General features: G+C 48.9%; 1 protein-coding gene across 6 annotated transcripts in view; it reads right to left on the minus strand.

Moving 5' to 3' along the window:
- PAX5 (paired box 5) overlaps positions 1-15525 on the minus strand; it is a 184580-nt gene that overhangs the window by 150851 nt on the left and 18204 nt on the right. For all 6 annotated transcript variants that reach the window (XM_043891325.1, XM_043891329.1, XM_043891327.1 and 3 more), the window contains 3 exons: positions 14642-14839; positions 6645-6709; positions 3048-3176 (listed from right to left, as the gene is read on the minus strand). In XM_043891325.1, coding sequence (XP_043747260.1) covers positions 3048-3176; positions 6645-6709; positions 14642-14839 — 392 coding nt within the window. The remainder of the gene's footprint in view (positions 1-3047; positions 3177-6644; positions 6710-14641; positions 14840-15525) is intronic.

A 15525-nucleotide genomic window follows, 5' to 3' on the forward strand; every position in this document is an offset into this window, starting at 1 on the left:
TTCCCAGACCCTCTGGGTCGATGTCAGCCCTTCCCTGCTCTGCCCTTCTGCTCTGGGGGCATCCTCCCATCACAGCGTCCCCCTACACACTGCCTGTCACAGGGACTTTAGGTTGCCACTATTGCCCACCAGCCTGCCAGGTCTAGAGGCCAGGTCCTCTGTAATGGAACTCTCCCATCACCCACCCCCGCCTTGAACCCTGGGCAGGAGCTCGGAGCCAGGAAATGCCCACAGGGTAAAATCCAAGTCCAATGGGAGGAGACTGAACCAGAGTTGAACAAGCCACTCCGCTGTGTACAGCCTCAGTCACCCATCTGAAAAACGGGATGAGGACCCTCAGCTGTCTTTCTTTTGGCCTTTTATTGCCTCTCTTGCCCCATGGCCCTTCACTCAGTCTGCTGAGAGCTCCTGAGGAAAATGGTGTGATGGCCCGCAGCCTCAATGCGCCAGAACCCAGTTCACCAGCATTTCCCCAGTGACTGATTTCTTACTTTCTCACCACACTCTTGGCAGCATCCAACCTGCTGACCATGCCCTTTTGCTTGAAACCCTCCTCACACCATCCCCAGGCTTGGTCCAGCCCAGGGAGCTGGGGAGCTGAAGCCTCAGGGGCTCTCTCCACTCCTCTGCCCACCCAACCCCCTGGCCACACCAACTCTGTGGCTTTGCCAACATCATGGAACTCCATGGGGCCTTGGTTTTGTCCCCTGTGAAAAAGGGTGGCAATCTCCACCTCTTCAATTCCTTCTAAATCCAATGCAAGGATTCAGAGAGGTATAGGGGGAGGATGGAAAGGACAGTGGGGAGCACCTCACTATACTCCTCCCAGGCAGTTTGCTGCTATGAGCAAGGGCGCTTCCAGCCACCTCTCTGCCCAACCACAACCACCCTCAGTGATGCAGGGCAGGGAGTGGGTGGGGGCTCTGCTTGTGGCTTGGTCTCCCAATCTTTCCAATCCTGTAAGCTTTCAGGGCCATCAACTCATTCTCCCTTAGCCCCAGACCACAGACGGGGTCACCTCCCAAGTTTTTCTGGGGATCAGGGCTCAATCATAAATTCCCAAACTGAGGATCTGAAAGATCATCAAACCCTGCATCTGATTCTTGATACTCTTACACAGCAGCCCAGCAAAAGGCCACCGAGGCTCTGCTAACACACCTCCGGTGATGGGCACTCACTACTTCCTGAGGCAGCCCCTTTTTGCCCTAGACCACGCTCATATTTGTAGACTTGTACTCTGAGCTGAAATCTCTTCTGCATCTGTCTCACACTGGCCTTTGAGGCTAAGCAGCAGTCTCATTCCTTTTGCCTTCCATGTCAGCCCTCCAAATATTTGAAAGCAACAATCCAGCCCTGCTCATTCTCCTCCTCTTGGTACCAAAACATCCTTAGAGCCCTAACATGTTCCTCCAAATACCCCTTCATCAGGTTATCCCCATCTGGACACATCCCAACGTGTCACTGTCCCTCTTCAAGGTCAATACTTTGGGTCACAGCCTTCAGGAAGGATCTGCCCAGCACAGAGCAGTGTAGACGAACAACACCCACATCTTGACCACTCTACACCTTCTCAAGCAGCTTGGGAGGCTCGAGTGACCACTCACCAGAGACCGAAAGCCATTAGCGTGCTCAACAAACACAGTGACACAGTCTCCCCAATTCAGGACCTGTGTGTTTGATGGTACACATCAAACTCAACTTTTCTTTTTTCCTCTTCGAAACTCTGCCTCTATCCCTTAGCCTCTGAGGGAGCCTCAAATACCCGCCCCTCCACATGATCAAACACAGCAGGCCCCAGCTTGGGCACAACTGCAGTGAGTCCAGGTGACAATGAAGAGATGACACCATCAAGCCCATAAACCAACAGAGAGGGTAGGCCCGCTGCCTCCTCCAGGAGCACGGCCCAGCAAGCCGCCAAGGAAAAGACTGCTGCATCTGCTGACATCAGGAGCAGGGGAAGAGGTGAGGCAGGTTCCAACGGCCGTGGATCATCTCCCATAGCTCGACGCAGAAGCCGTGGGCCCAGCTCCTGCCTGGTCTGGAACACACGGACCACAGGCCGATCCACCACTGGGCCGACTCAGCTTTCTAGTTACGGATCGTAAGTACTTAGGCACGTGCGCATACAGAACATACATCCCTTACAGGGAGTTGAGAAGGGGAGCTGTGCCAAAGAACTGAATAATTGAATCAAGATTTCTGTCACGCTGCTCTCAGGCCCTAAACCCTGGCTTTTTTTTTTTTTTCCCCTTTCCTTTCCTGACAAAGGTTTTGCAGACTCCCAGGGGGGTCATTTCTCCTCTCAGACCCAGGAATGTCAGCCCAAGCTGGCAGCCCACCCAGGGAAAGATCAGGGTTAAGGTGGGCCAGTGTCCGGGACAGAGGCAGCCAGTTCTGGAGGCCGGGGCAGCATACTGAGGGTTGAGAAAAACCAACAGGGAAGATTGACATCTATTTAATCCCTGGGAGGCCCCTGCATTCCTTCCTTCCAGGCCCTAAGGGCAGAGATGAGATTACTCACTTCCTCAACCACCCACTCCCAGCACTAGCTGAAGGCCTGGGAGGGACCCCAGCCGCTAAGCCTACTACAGGAGGGGTGCCCATCTCTCTGTGCCCAGACCCTTCCTCTCCCCAGAGGTCCGCCCAAAAGGGGCCATTGCTGCAGTGCTCACACCCCCACACCCTGCCTTTGGGCATCACATCTGCCCAGGCACCGGCTTCTCAGAGGCGGCAAAGCACAGGCCAGGGAGTTCTGCCAGGCCCGCCTTTCCCTCCAAAGGGTGAAGATGGGAGGAGGCCAGGGAGAAGTCCAGTCCCAGCCGGGCCCCTCGTCCTCTCCCAGGAGGCTTAGCCCCTTCCCTCTCCCAGGAGGCTTAGCCCCTTCCCCGAGGGTCAGGTGGGGCTGGGCCCGGCGCCTCCAGAGCTCTGCAGATAAGGGGAGCGCAGAGCGGTCGTCTGTGCTCCCGCCCCTGACCCAGGGCCTGGAAACAGATCCCTCAGAGTCGGTGGGCCCAGCCCCGACGGCGCGCGGCGGCGGCGTCTCTTACCTTCGTCTCTCTTGCGCTTGTTGGTGTCGGCGCTGGGGGATGTGATGCCCAGGATGCCGCTGATGGAGTAGGAGGAGCCCGCCGAGTCCGTGCTCACCGAGGACACCTGCGTCACGGAGCCCGTGGACACTGCGCGGAGGGAGAGGGCGGTCAGGGCCCGGCAGGGGGCTGGGGGGCGGCTCCGCGGAGGAAGGCTGGGCCCCAGCCATCGGGCCAAAACCAAGGCGCTCCCCCAACGCCGGCTCGGTGGGCCGCGCGGAGAGGGCGGGGGCGTGCTAAGGGTGCCTCCCCCAGAACGGCAGCCACACCTGAAAGGTAAGAGCGCCCCCCTCCCAGGAGAACTGACAGCGGTGAGAGGAGCTCACACCCAGCCTATCCGAGGATGCAGGAATCAGGGGGATGGAGCAGAGAGCCTGGGGAGCTGGAACCCACAGCCAGCCAGGGCTGAAAGCAACCTACCATTTAGGCAGGCTCACTGCCTATTTGCACATGCACCCATCCACGCAGACATAAGTATCTGCACACTCACACACACAGCTAGCAAAGCACCGCATGAAGACTGTCTCTTTTTTTAATAGCTCCTCACTGTCTTTTCTCCTTCCAGTTTACCTGGATTTTAATATTAAAAGTGAAAGTGAAATTACTCAGTCGTGTCCAAATCTTTGCCACCCCATGGACTGTAGCCTACCAAAATCCTCCGGCCATGGGGTTTTCCAGGCAAGTCTACTGGAGTGGGTTGCCATTTCCCTCTCCAGGGGATCTTCCCGACCCAGGGTTCAAATCTGGGTCTCCTGCGTTGTAGGCAGACACTTTACTGTCTGGGCCACCTGGGAAGTCTTATATATATATTATATGTATATAATATATATATGAATATACTCTATGTTATATACAATGATATATAATAATGTTAATCTTTTCTGAGAACTTACTCTGTGCCAGGCATTCTTGCATTATCATATTTAATTCTGAGAACAAACTTATAAGTTAGGTCACTGGAAAAGTACGGGAACCAAGGCTCAGAGAAGGTAAGTGACTTGCCCAAGGTCACACAGCTAATGAGACAGTGCAGTAACTGGAACCCAAGAACTAAAGTCTTAAGCCCTGTAGTAAGCTGCTCCTCACTAATGAATCATGAAAAAACAATAATATGCTTCACATGAATAACGTACTTTTCGTTTGATGCTTGCAATAACTGAATGCTATTATTCATTCTCATTTATCAAGTGAGGAACCCGAGCCTCCATACGGCAGAGTGACTGGCTCAAAGTCATCTCACGGATAAGCAGTAGCACCAGGGCTCAGCCTTGGGTCGTCTGGCTTAAAGTCTAGATTTCTTCTGCCCCAAAACGTGGGTTGATGACTTACTGTGACTGAGGTATTAATATCTAAGTTCCTAAGAATAAGAATGGGGGAGGGGAGGTTTCAGCAAGTTTCACATTAACTCCTGGCCCCAGAATCTAAGAGGGAGACCCTTCGGTCATCAGGGTCCTCTCAAGCCGTACAGCTGAATTTTCATTTCTGGGCTGTGGGAATTCTTTCTCGGTTCATTAAAACCTGTAGACCAATCTCAGGCACATTTCCTTTGGCTATAACTAGCTGGAGGCAGGTGGAGCTGCTTTTGACTCTAAAGCGTAAGAAAGTATTGGAGATGGTGGTGATCCGTTGAGAAGCTGTTTGTTGCTTTCCTTGGAGCACATCCAGCTTTTGCCCCTCCAGACCTAAGGGGAACAGAGCTTTCTTCTCATAGTTGAGTTTGATTTTAGATCTTCCTTAGGAGACACAGAAGTAGAAATCGTTAACTTCTCTTTTCCTTCACCAGAAGAAGTGCCTCAAAATAGATTTATGCAAATCTCACAACCTTTTTTGTGTTAAGGTGCAAAGAACAGAGGAAGAAAGAAGATCACAAGTCATTTGATACTTTAAACAACAACAACCACATGTAACCAAGGTTCACCATGCTGCTGACAGAGCTGATGACATTTGTTCCAATATTTTGTGATCACACTTAGCTCAAAAGACCCAGGTTCCAATTCTGGCTCCTCCACTGACTGGCCATGTGACCGAGGGCTAGTTATTTCATCTCTCTAAAGCTTCCATTTCTTCACTCTTCGATAAGTTTATAAACTATTAGGGGCGGCCCACACAGAAGATATGGTTTTTATACAAATTTCTGAGATAAGGCATTCTGCTGTCCAGTGGAATTATTCCTCTAACCCAACTGGAAGAATATTATCAGTTACCCTTAGTAGTCATTGCTATAGGACCTGAAATACTTAAAGCTGCAAATGAAACCCTAGACACAGCTATCTCTCCAGAAACTTTCCTCACTCCTCTTCACTCCAGCTCAGCACGGCTGGTCCGTCCCTCTCTTCTGTTCCCAGTACCCTGTGCTTTCTTCTGGAGCCTGATCTCAGCGTTTGCAAACTTCTCTTTGTAATTGTCGTTGTTCTTGTTGTTCAATCGCTAAGTCATGTCTAACCCTTTGTGATCCCATGGGCTGTAGCCCATCAGGCTCCTGTATCCATGGGATCTCCCAGGCAAGAATACTGGAGCATCGCCTTTTCCTTCTCCGGAGGTCTTCTCAACCCAGGGATCAAACCCACATCTCCTGCATTGGCAGGCGGATTCTACCACGGAGCCACCAGGCAAGTCTGAAAACATCTGTGGAAACCTGGGTTCTTTGTGATAGTCCCCACTAGACCAAGAAGCCCTTGAGAACGGGGGATTTTGTCCCATTCCCTTAATGATGTTAGTCTCCACAACAGGTTGCATAGCAGGGGCTTAGCCAATGCTTTTTGGAGGGATTACTAAATGAAGAATGATTTTATGTAAAGGAGGAATTCTGTCTTACTTTGATGCAATCAGAGATCTTCACGCTTTCTCCCAGCTAACCAGAGGTGTTTCCCTTATCCCAGGTGGAGAAATAATACACCTTGAGTAGAAACACATCATTTCATCTCAGGATCTTTGCAGGGAAGGGAAGGCAAGGGAAACTTCTGAATTCCTGAGTAGTAGGAAATATAACTCCCCTCCTTGGTCACGGTCAGACTTTACCCATGAGTGTCAGAAACCCCAGTGGCAGCCCTTGATAGTTCACGGAGCAACGAGATCGAAGCAAGAGAGAGAGAGAAAGTTTAGGAAGTTTTGCCACATCTTCACTCAAGACTGCAAGTGCACAAAGAATTGTAGAAGGGCTGGTTGGTAGAAGAAAAAAACACATTCAAAACTACTTACTGACTAATGATGCAGAAAATGTTATGAATAAGTATCCCTTTCTTGATTTATTACTTTAATTATCTGACATTCTATAGACCCCCATTAGTGGATTTTTTTTTTTTTTTTTGGCTTAGATTTCAATTTTCTGTCTCATGGTGAAAGCTATTTATCATAATAATCAGTAAAATTCAAAACCTTTTAGCAGTATTTATAAAATTCATTTACCAGGTTCAGCCCTTGGAGAATGACAAAGAAGGCACATTAGTACGTGTGCCGAAGTGTTTTATGCAGAATTATCTGTCCATAAGAATGATTAAAAGTTCTTTTGAGTACTTGGAGCCCATTAGATTTTTAGATTTTTTTTTTAAAAGTTCTTACCTATGCTGTGACTGGACGCTGGAACTGGCTGGTTGGGTGGCTGTTGTACCTTTGTCCGGATGATCCTGTGAAAAATTGAGAAAAAAAAATTGCTATTTTTACCATCACAGCGGAGAAGAGATCTCAAGTGGCAATGCCAGAAACCCATATCAAGTTGGGTCGCGGACGTGGGAACAGATTATAAATCCAGGTCTGGAACTGGGGGTTTGGAAAAATTATAGATTAGTTCTAGCTCAGCCCCTACCTCCCTGGGTGTCTTTGGGTAACTGGCACCCCTCTTGGGGCCTCAACTGCCTCTTCTGTAGGAAGAGATTGATGTGTTAATATTACAAATAGTCATCCTATTCTTGGAGCAGCTTCAGCTCCATCAGGAACTCACTGAGCAAGTTAGGAAGTTACTTCTCTTCCCTGGACCTCAACCTCCCATCTGGGGAATAAAGCCACTGAACTCGGTGACCCCCCTGTCCCCTGGCAGCCCTCACACTCTGGTTTCTCTGCCTTAGAAAGCCACAGGAAGAACAACATCCCTGCCAGGTGGCACAGGGGTTAAGGATCTGTCTGCTGATGCAGGAGACACAGGAGACGCAGGTTCGGTCCCTGGGTTGGGAAGATACTCTAGAGGAGGAAATGGCAACCCGCTCCACTATTCTTGCCTGGAAAATTCCATGGACAGAGGAAGCTGGCAGGCTACAGTCCAGGGGGTCACAGAAGAGTCAGATATGACTGAGCTACTGAGCACACATGCACACCATCAGAAATTATCAAGGGGGAGAGGGGAGCAGTGTGAATGTTGCTACAAAACTGGAAAGGGTCAAAGTGCTGCCACTTTAACTCTGGCCTGGCTTGGCTAAGAGGAAGCCTGGATTACACAGAACAGCGGAAAGGCTCTACAGAGCTGGAGCCAGGGCTGTCCTGCATGGCCTTCCCGGAGATCTTGCTCTAGTTCTAGGGTGAACTTGACTGCGACCCTAGGTAAGTCCACTCCACTATGGGGGCCTCAATACAATGAGGGAATTGGAACAGACCACTCTTGGCTTACTTTAATCCATCCTTTTTAGATAAAAAAAAAATCTTATCATAAAGCCCAGTGTATAAAATGGTCAATAGCAGCGGCACCTTCCCTTCGCTACCTGGCAGCTCTGATGCCTTCAGCAGAACCTCGGGCTCTTAGTAAATTTCCAGCTGGGACAACACGTGAGGCCTTCATGAGACCCCTGAGCCCAATGCATTGTAGAGCAGCTGAACAAAGTGAAGTGAAAGTGAGTGAGTCACACAGTCATGTCTGACCCTTGGCAATCCCACGGGCTGTAGCCCACCAGGCTCCTCTGTTCAATGCAGGAGACACGGGAGAAGCAGGTTCGATCCCTGGGTTGGAAAGATACCCTGGAGGAGGAAATGGCAACCCGTTCCACTATTCTTGCCAGGAAAATTCCATGGACAGAGGAAGCTGGCAGGCCACAGTCCATGGGGTTGCAAAGGAGTCAGGGATTGATGTGCCTGGGATTCTCCAGACAAGAATACTAGAGTGGGTTCTCCAGGGGATCTTCCTGACCCAGGGATCGAACCCCCGTCTCCTGCATTGTAGGCAGATTCTTTACCAACTGAGCCACAAGGGAGTGGTTGACCAGGGCCAGGCCAAAAGTCACCTGGGGTCTGGAAGAAGATTCCTTCCTTGGCACTTAGGAGAAGGGTGGATGGTAATAAAATGTGCAGCTTCTTTGGAAAAGTTCTATCCCAGCCTCCAACTGTGACCTTTTAAAGAACATTTATTAGAGTGCTTCCTAATTATAAAAGTCCTTTGTGTTCATGGTAGACTATTTGGACAAGTATAAGGAAGACATCTAAAACCACATTTTGATGTATTTCCTTTATGCTCGCATTCCTATGTGCATTTGGAAATATCCATTTTTTTTCTTAATAAAATCAGGATTAAACCACGTGTACAAGTCTATGTCCTGCTCTGTTCAGTCAGCTTTATATAAGAAACTTTCTCACATTCCAGAACATTCTTTCTGGAAGTTCGTTTCAGGCTGCACTGGTCTCTAGTTTGTGTACCAGGATGGGGAGAAGAGGAATGGCAGATGCCTCCTCTAAAATTCATCAGGCCTTGGGCCCTGCTCTCTGTGATCTCACAGCTCAACGCTGGGCATGGAGGGCACTCTGCATCCCCAGCTGACAGCCTGGAATGGACGTTTCTGTTCACACCACAGCCCGGCCACGGGCTCTCTGAATCCCAGGCCACCCGGGCTCTGCAGAGGGACTTTTGCTGTTTTCTGTTGAGTCAGCAATGTTTTGCCTCAAATATCCTCACAGTGTTTGCTTATTTGTTTTCTCCAATATTCAAACCACTTATTTTGACTAAGCAAATAGGGAATGTCTTAACAAAGGCCCAGGAGTGAGCCAGTTTTTCAGACTACAGGAATTAAGCTAGCATCTGACCTAATCTGGGCATGTCTGTGTACGTCACCTTCTCTGTGTATACACGTGTGTGTGTCTACATATATATCGCTAGATGTGTGAACATATATGGAGATGCAAGATTTAACTATATTTATCTATATTTTGATTTATACACATATAAACATATGGTAAAATATATTGTAACTATTTCCCATTGAAGTCCAGCATAAAGTCCTAATTTTCAAAGCATTGTCTTCCATTAAATTCTTACATAGGCAAAGAAAATTATATTTTCCTTATTTTTCTTTAAAAATATTTGTAAATTGTCGGCAAAACATAATTCATTGTTATAAATCATTGAGCGGCAGCTGCAGTGGGGTAAGCAGGCCCCAGAACCAGACTTTTAGAGTTTGAACACCAGTTTTACAATCTGCCATCTGCATGACCTTGGGCAAGTTACTTAACCTCTCTACCTCAATTTTTCCATCTGCAAAATGAGACTAAGAATCATTCTCGCCTCATAGGGCTATTATGAGCATTAGTTAAGTACTTAGACCAGTGGTTGCTGCATAGTAAATTCTCGATAAATGTTAGCTGTTGTTATTTTCATTGGTATCTTCATAAAGAATAATGAATAGCTTCAACCTTAAAAGGTTCATATTTTCCACAAATGCCTTAAAAACACATGGGATCCTCTTGGGAGCTGGGGAGGGGAGGTAGTCATACCCACACCCTATTTTAAGGCTGTGGCAGGGCTGTCCTTTATGGGGGGACCTGAACTGTAGGGAACCCTTCAAAGGTATCTCCAGAGACAGAGATTCTGCCCATCTGCCTGCAGCAGCTGCCAGGAAGAGAACAAAGAGCATCATCTTCCACAGAGAAGAAATGGGAGCTGGAAAACGAGACTGTAACTGAATTAGAGTGATTCTTAAAAAACAAAAAAATTAACATCAGGACTCATCACCATAAGAGTCACACTCTGGACTTTTCTAAACCAGAGACAATTGAGGCTAATTGACAGTCAGCACTAAGAGGTACAGCCCTTTACTTTACTTTGCCTGACCTTGAATGCCATAGGATCATTCTAGATGGTCCAATGGGGGAGGAAGCTCAACAATCAACGAACTCCTACAAATAAGAAAACTAAAGCCCAGAGTGCTCAAATGACCTGCCCAAGGTCACGTGGCAAGTCAGCTCCCATGCCTGGGCACTTTTCTTTGAACCACATTCAAAGGAGGTGGGACATTAGCAGAGGCACTAAATACTTCCTATGTAACACATAAAGCCTTTCTGGATTCAAAATCCATCTAGAATCCAAAGATTCCAAGTCTGAGCAACTTTAGATATTACAGACATTGGCAAGGGTCCCATTTCAACATCACCCTCACTGCTTGGAAAGGCTAAGTCTTCTCACTATCACCCCCAGCCGCCACCCCGCCCCCCACCACCACATACAAAATTCCACTGAAAGAAAATCGTGTGGCCTTAAAATAAGAAATGAGGTTATAGGGCTGAAGAAATACCCATGTTTACTGCACTGATCAAACTGCCATTGGTTCCATAGGTGCAGAAAGAATCTTGGGCCATCAACTGTACTAAGAATGCAAAAACCAAGGGTCCAAGCTGCAAGACAGCCAAGCTGCAGAGAGCCCACAGGTGACAGGCAGGCCGGCAATTGACATGGAAAAGAAAGAGGAAAGGGATGCATGATCCCTGAAGGCTTGCTGCCCAAGTGAGGCTGAAGAACTGAGTTTATAGAGGGTCATCCCCAGGTCACACCCATCGCTGGACCAGGCCCATGTGGCCTGCAGAGTACATTTATTTTCATTTGAATCAGTTGTCAATATTGGTAAGTTGGGAGCTTTACATGAATACATTAATTTCTCCTGAAAAATCAGAACACCCAGAATATTGGCCCCACATTCTCACAGGACAACCACGGCTGGCGCTAAATAGGGCTGCCCCTCTAAGCTGGGAGTGCCACTCGGTTTAGGGCCATGGGAGAACAAACAAAGAAGGAAGATCCCATCCGTCCCCTCACCCCCGGCATTGGGCTCAGCTCCAGAAGAGTCACCTCCAACTGTCTCAGGTTGGAGTCCAAGCATCCTTTCTGCAGGTTGTGAACATCCCAGCATGTATTTGTCCTTAAAAAGTCACATAAACATGATGGTTTGTGTCCCAGGAAATCTCCCACAACCCCAGCAGAAGTGGTTCAGTGTTGCTTCACCCAGTCAGTCATAGCTTCCCAGGCAGGATCCCCAGGAGGCAGCAGGAATTCACACACTTCTGGTGGGGCGGGGGGAGGCGCTGTGGCCACCAGAATAGCTACCCATCCAGCCACCCCTCCCTCCCCAGCTGTTTGAAGGAGTGGAGCAGTGAGACATCGCCTCCCAGGGAAGCAGCGGCTGGGAGAGGGAGCTACGGACCTCTTACACAACATTTGCAAGACAGTTACTTGGAAGCGGCATCTGTTAGAATGCAGTGGGATCTTTATGTGGAAAATAAAACTGTGTACTGGGACGGCTCAGGCTTTGTGGGGGTGTGGGCAGGGGAAAGCAGTCACACAGACACAGGACTGCCACCCCCCACCTGCCATCCGTAGTTTATTTGCATTGCACGGTCTGTTGCTAAAGACACCAAAGAGCTCTCATTGAAGAATGTGGTGAGGAGCCAGAGAGTGCTCCCAGGAGGAGCCCCAGAAAGAAGCGCAGGAAAAGGCTATAGATCACAGAGGAAGCCTACAGACAGGCAGCAAAGCATCCAGGCTGCGAGGCTGGGGAAGGGAGTGGGAAGGCAGCGGGGATGACTGCTTCCCCTTGCCGCTCTCCTCACAGTTCCTCAGTTCTCGGTTCTGTGCTGGCAGAGTCCTACCCGGGAGTGGAGGAAAGAAACAGCCCTCCTCTTCCCATCAGGGGACCTGGGCTGCACGCCCACTTCGAGCTCAGAGTCACAGTTCCTGTGCACTCCCGTGCACTGTGTATAGATACCGGGCCTTAGTTTCTATACCTGTCACAAGAGAGTTAAGCCTTGAGGCTGTCGGAGATCACAGATGTGGATGCCCCTTAGAGGCACAGCCAGTGAGGACACTGGGTCACCATGTGGGCTGGGACACCACAGAGAGCCCTGCGGCTAGCCACCGCCCCGCAACTAGCAGCCTGACCCCCCACACAGCACCACTCGGGACACAGAGCACCAGCTGAGCTGTGATTTCCCTGGACACGCCTTCAAGTACCCCCTTCACAACCTTCACCACATCTGTAATCACTGTGCTCGGGCTGCTTCATATGCTTCTTTCAAATAACGTACTTTTTAATTTAAATAAACCTATTTTATAAGGGAATATTAGTTCTTTACCATAATTGGGGAGAGGTAGTTTGTAAAGTTCACTATCGCTGGTTTGATGTGCTAGTTTTATTTTTCTAAAGGACATTCAAAAAACAGTTTTCCTCCTTGTAGGACAGAAGATAGAAGCTAGGGGCCAGCAAATGATTTGTGCTTGTCCCGCAAAGGCATTTTCTCATTGACATTAGTTGCCACTGTTTAAAGGTATAGAGATTTCATATACACAAACACACACATGCATACGCAAACAAGTGCTAGTTTCTGGATTCTCTTTAAGAACGGAAAAAATCGGGCTACCACTGGGCCCACATGCCCAGCGGCTTTCAGTTGGAGCCGAGAGACAACTGCCCCTTCAATACAGCTTGGGTTCCTAGTTTGCACAGACCCAACCTTCCCTGGCTGCCTTATGCCTGAGCCACTTCCCCGGGGCACCACATGCCTGGTTCCACGTCAGCACTGGCGTTTATGACCTCCACAGGCCACCTGAGTTATCTTTGAAACCACCTGTGTAACCTAGATTGAAAAGTCTCTGGATCCCCAGAGCCTGACCACCAGGTTTATGGAAGCTGCTCTGCTCCTTCACCGCTCTGAGCAGCTCACACCTCACTCCACGTTAAGGTTTTTGGAGACACAGGTAAGGGGGAAAAGTCACGTTGCCTGGTGCCATGGAAAACTTCCAAAGAGCTGGAAGTAGGGGACTCCAAAAGCATACAGACCCCCTCATAATCCAGAAAGAACTGGAGCTATTCCCCCACAAGCCCCCTAAAAACCTACTCCAGGATCCTTGTCTGGAGAATCCCAAGGACAGAGGATCCTGGCGGGCCACAGTCCATCCATAGCGTCCCAAAAAGCCGGACAATGACTGAAGCGACTCAGCACCGTATGGCACTGCAAACCCAACACAATAACTGCTACCTCTCCAGCGATTCTGTGCCTATTGTCAGGCTGTCCAGACCCCTCAGTGAAAGCTAGAACCCCTCCCTGGACAAGGAGCCCCTCTCGAACAGAAACCAAGAGACAGATCGTACGTCTGATTTCCCTGGTTCTTCATAGCACCTTGTGGGATGCCAGAGCCAACGTAAAGGTGAGAGAAAAAAATCAGGCTAACGGTTTATGAGACAGCAGGACTCTAACTACCAACATGGACACTCACACGGCGATTCTGTGCGTTTGAATCATCATGGAAGCAACAACTGTCAGGACCAGAGGGGATCTTAGAAACAGTCTGGTTTGACCACCTCGTTTTGCTGCAGGGGTCCCCTGTGCCCAGGCAGGCTCTGCACAAGAGCAGGGCGTGACCTTGGAGGAATGGGAACTGCTCAGGTTTTCAGTCTGCTGGCCTCGCTTTTCTTTGTGGGGTTCAGAGAACCATCATTTCTGTCATCTCACAACTACATCCTTGACTCTACAGGTTTCAATGGAGCTGAGACCACACCCCCTACAACAGAAAACGTTCTTTCAGGAATTCAGTTCTGAAAGCTCTGTTGGATGTATTCTGGACCAGACTGGATAAAAGAAAGCCCTCCCAAGAAGATCCTCTGCCTGGTACTTAAGGTGTCTCTCTGATTCTTTCTGTCCAAAGGTGAGATTCAGGGCAACTGAGGAGAAGGCAACCCCCTAACTGCACAGTGTCTTAGTATCCTGGATGTCACTCTAGGAAAACACAGACCCATATCAGTACCACCAGATCCTGGGCTCTCAGAGACAGGAAGAGCCTTGTCAAGGTCACACTCTGAGTTTGTGGCAGGCCTGGCAAATCTGAAAGGAGCTGAAATCTCCCAACTGCAAGTTCAGGCTCTGTTCCCCACATTCAGTGCCTCAACCTCTGCCCAAACTGGAGGCAAAGATTTTCCTCCTGGGAAGCTCTGAGGTGGGCCAGTGCTAACCTTGGGGACTGGCGTGCAAGGTAAGCGACGTTTGTGAAGACCTAACAGGACAATTCATTGTTGAGTGCTCCACACGCAGAGGCAGGTAGTGGAGGGAGTAACGGAAATGACTCGGGAGTCAGAAAAATTTGCAGCAGCCGGGTGCTGGCATAGCCTCCTCTCCCTGGGCTTAGGACTTCTGCCTACTTTGGCGAGAAGAGTGATAGAGAGACCCATCCAGCCCTGTGCCCATCCCTCCTGACTGATAATCCCTATGGGGTCTTGGTGAAAGGAGAGACCAGATCTCCAGGAAAGGCACGTGCATAGCCACAAGCATTCCCACCCGCTCCCCCCCAGACCCTCAGCTTCCCAAAGGCACCGGCCACTCACCTGTTGATGGAACTGACGCTGGGCACCGTGTCGTTGTCACACACCCGTTCCGCCAGCAGCCGGTCCCTGATCTCCCAGGCAAACATGGTGGGATTTTGGCGTTTATACTCAGCGATTTTTTCCACCACTTTGGGTGTGGCGACCTTTGGTTTGGATCCTCCAATTACCCCAGGCTTGATGCTCCCTGTCTCATAATACCTATGACCCAAGGAGAAAGGAGCTTAGCCATGAGAAACCAGAAAAATGGACATTGGTAACAAAATAATGGACTACTCTGTCCAGGAAATACCCAGATCTGTGCTGTCTGGTATGTAGCCACTAGCCATGTATGTGGCTTTTGAACGTTTGGAAGGTGATCTGTTTGAACTGACATGTGCTCTAAGCATCAAATACATATCAGGTTTTCAAAAATTAGTATAAAGTCAAAATCTCAGTAATGCGTTTTCCTTTGGTTATATGTTGAAATGATCATCTTTTTAATATATTGGATTAAATAAAGTATACAATTAAAAGTAATTGTATCTGTTAGTTTTTCCTTTTCTAATGTACTACTAGAAAATTTTAAACCTCCTACATGGCTTACATTACATTTCCATTGGATAGCGCTAGTCAGAATGCTCAGCCTAAATTAATTAATTGTCACATTTATCTACCATTTGATAGCTCACAGAAAGCGTTCCAGTTGGTTTTCCCATTTGATCCCCACAACACTTCTAAAACACATAATTTTGAATTTCTAGAGTACAACATTCAGTTTTGAATGACTGAATGCGTGAATGATTACACAAACAGGTCTCCATCTACAGACGTAAAACAGACCCACAGAGGTTACATGGCTTGCCCAGGGTCACTCAAGACCCAGGGCCAAGCCAGGACTGTGGCCC

The sequence above is a fragment of the Cervus elaphus genome, chromosome 29 (genome assembly GCF_910594005.1).
Source record: "Cervus elaphus chromosome 29, mCerEla1.1, whole genome shotgun sequence".
In the NCBI taxonomy this organism is placed as follows: domain Eukaryota; kingdom Metazoa; phylum Chordata; class Mammalia; order Artiodactyla; family Cervidae; genus Cervus; species Cervus elaphus.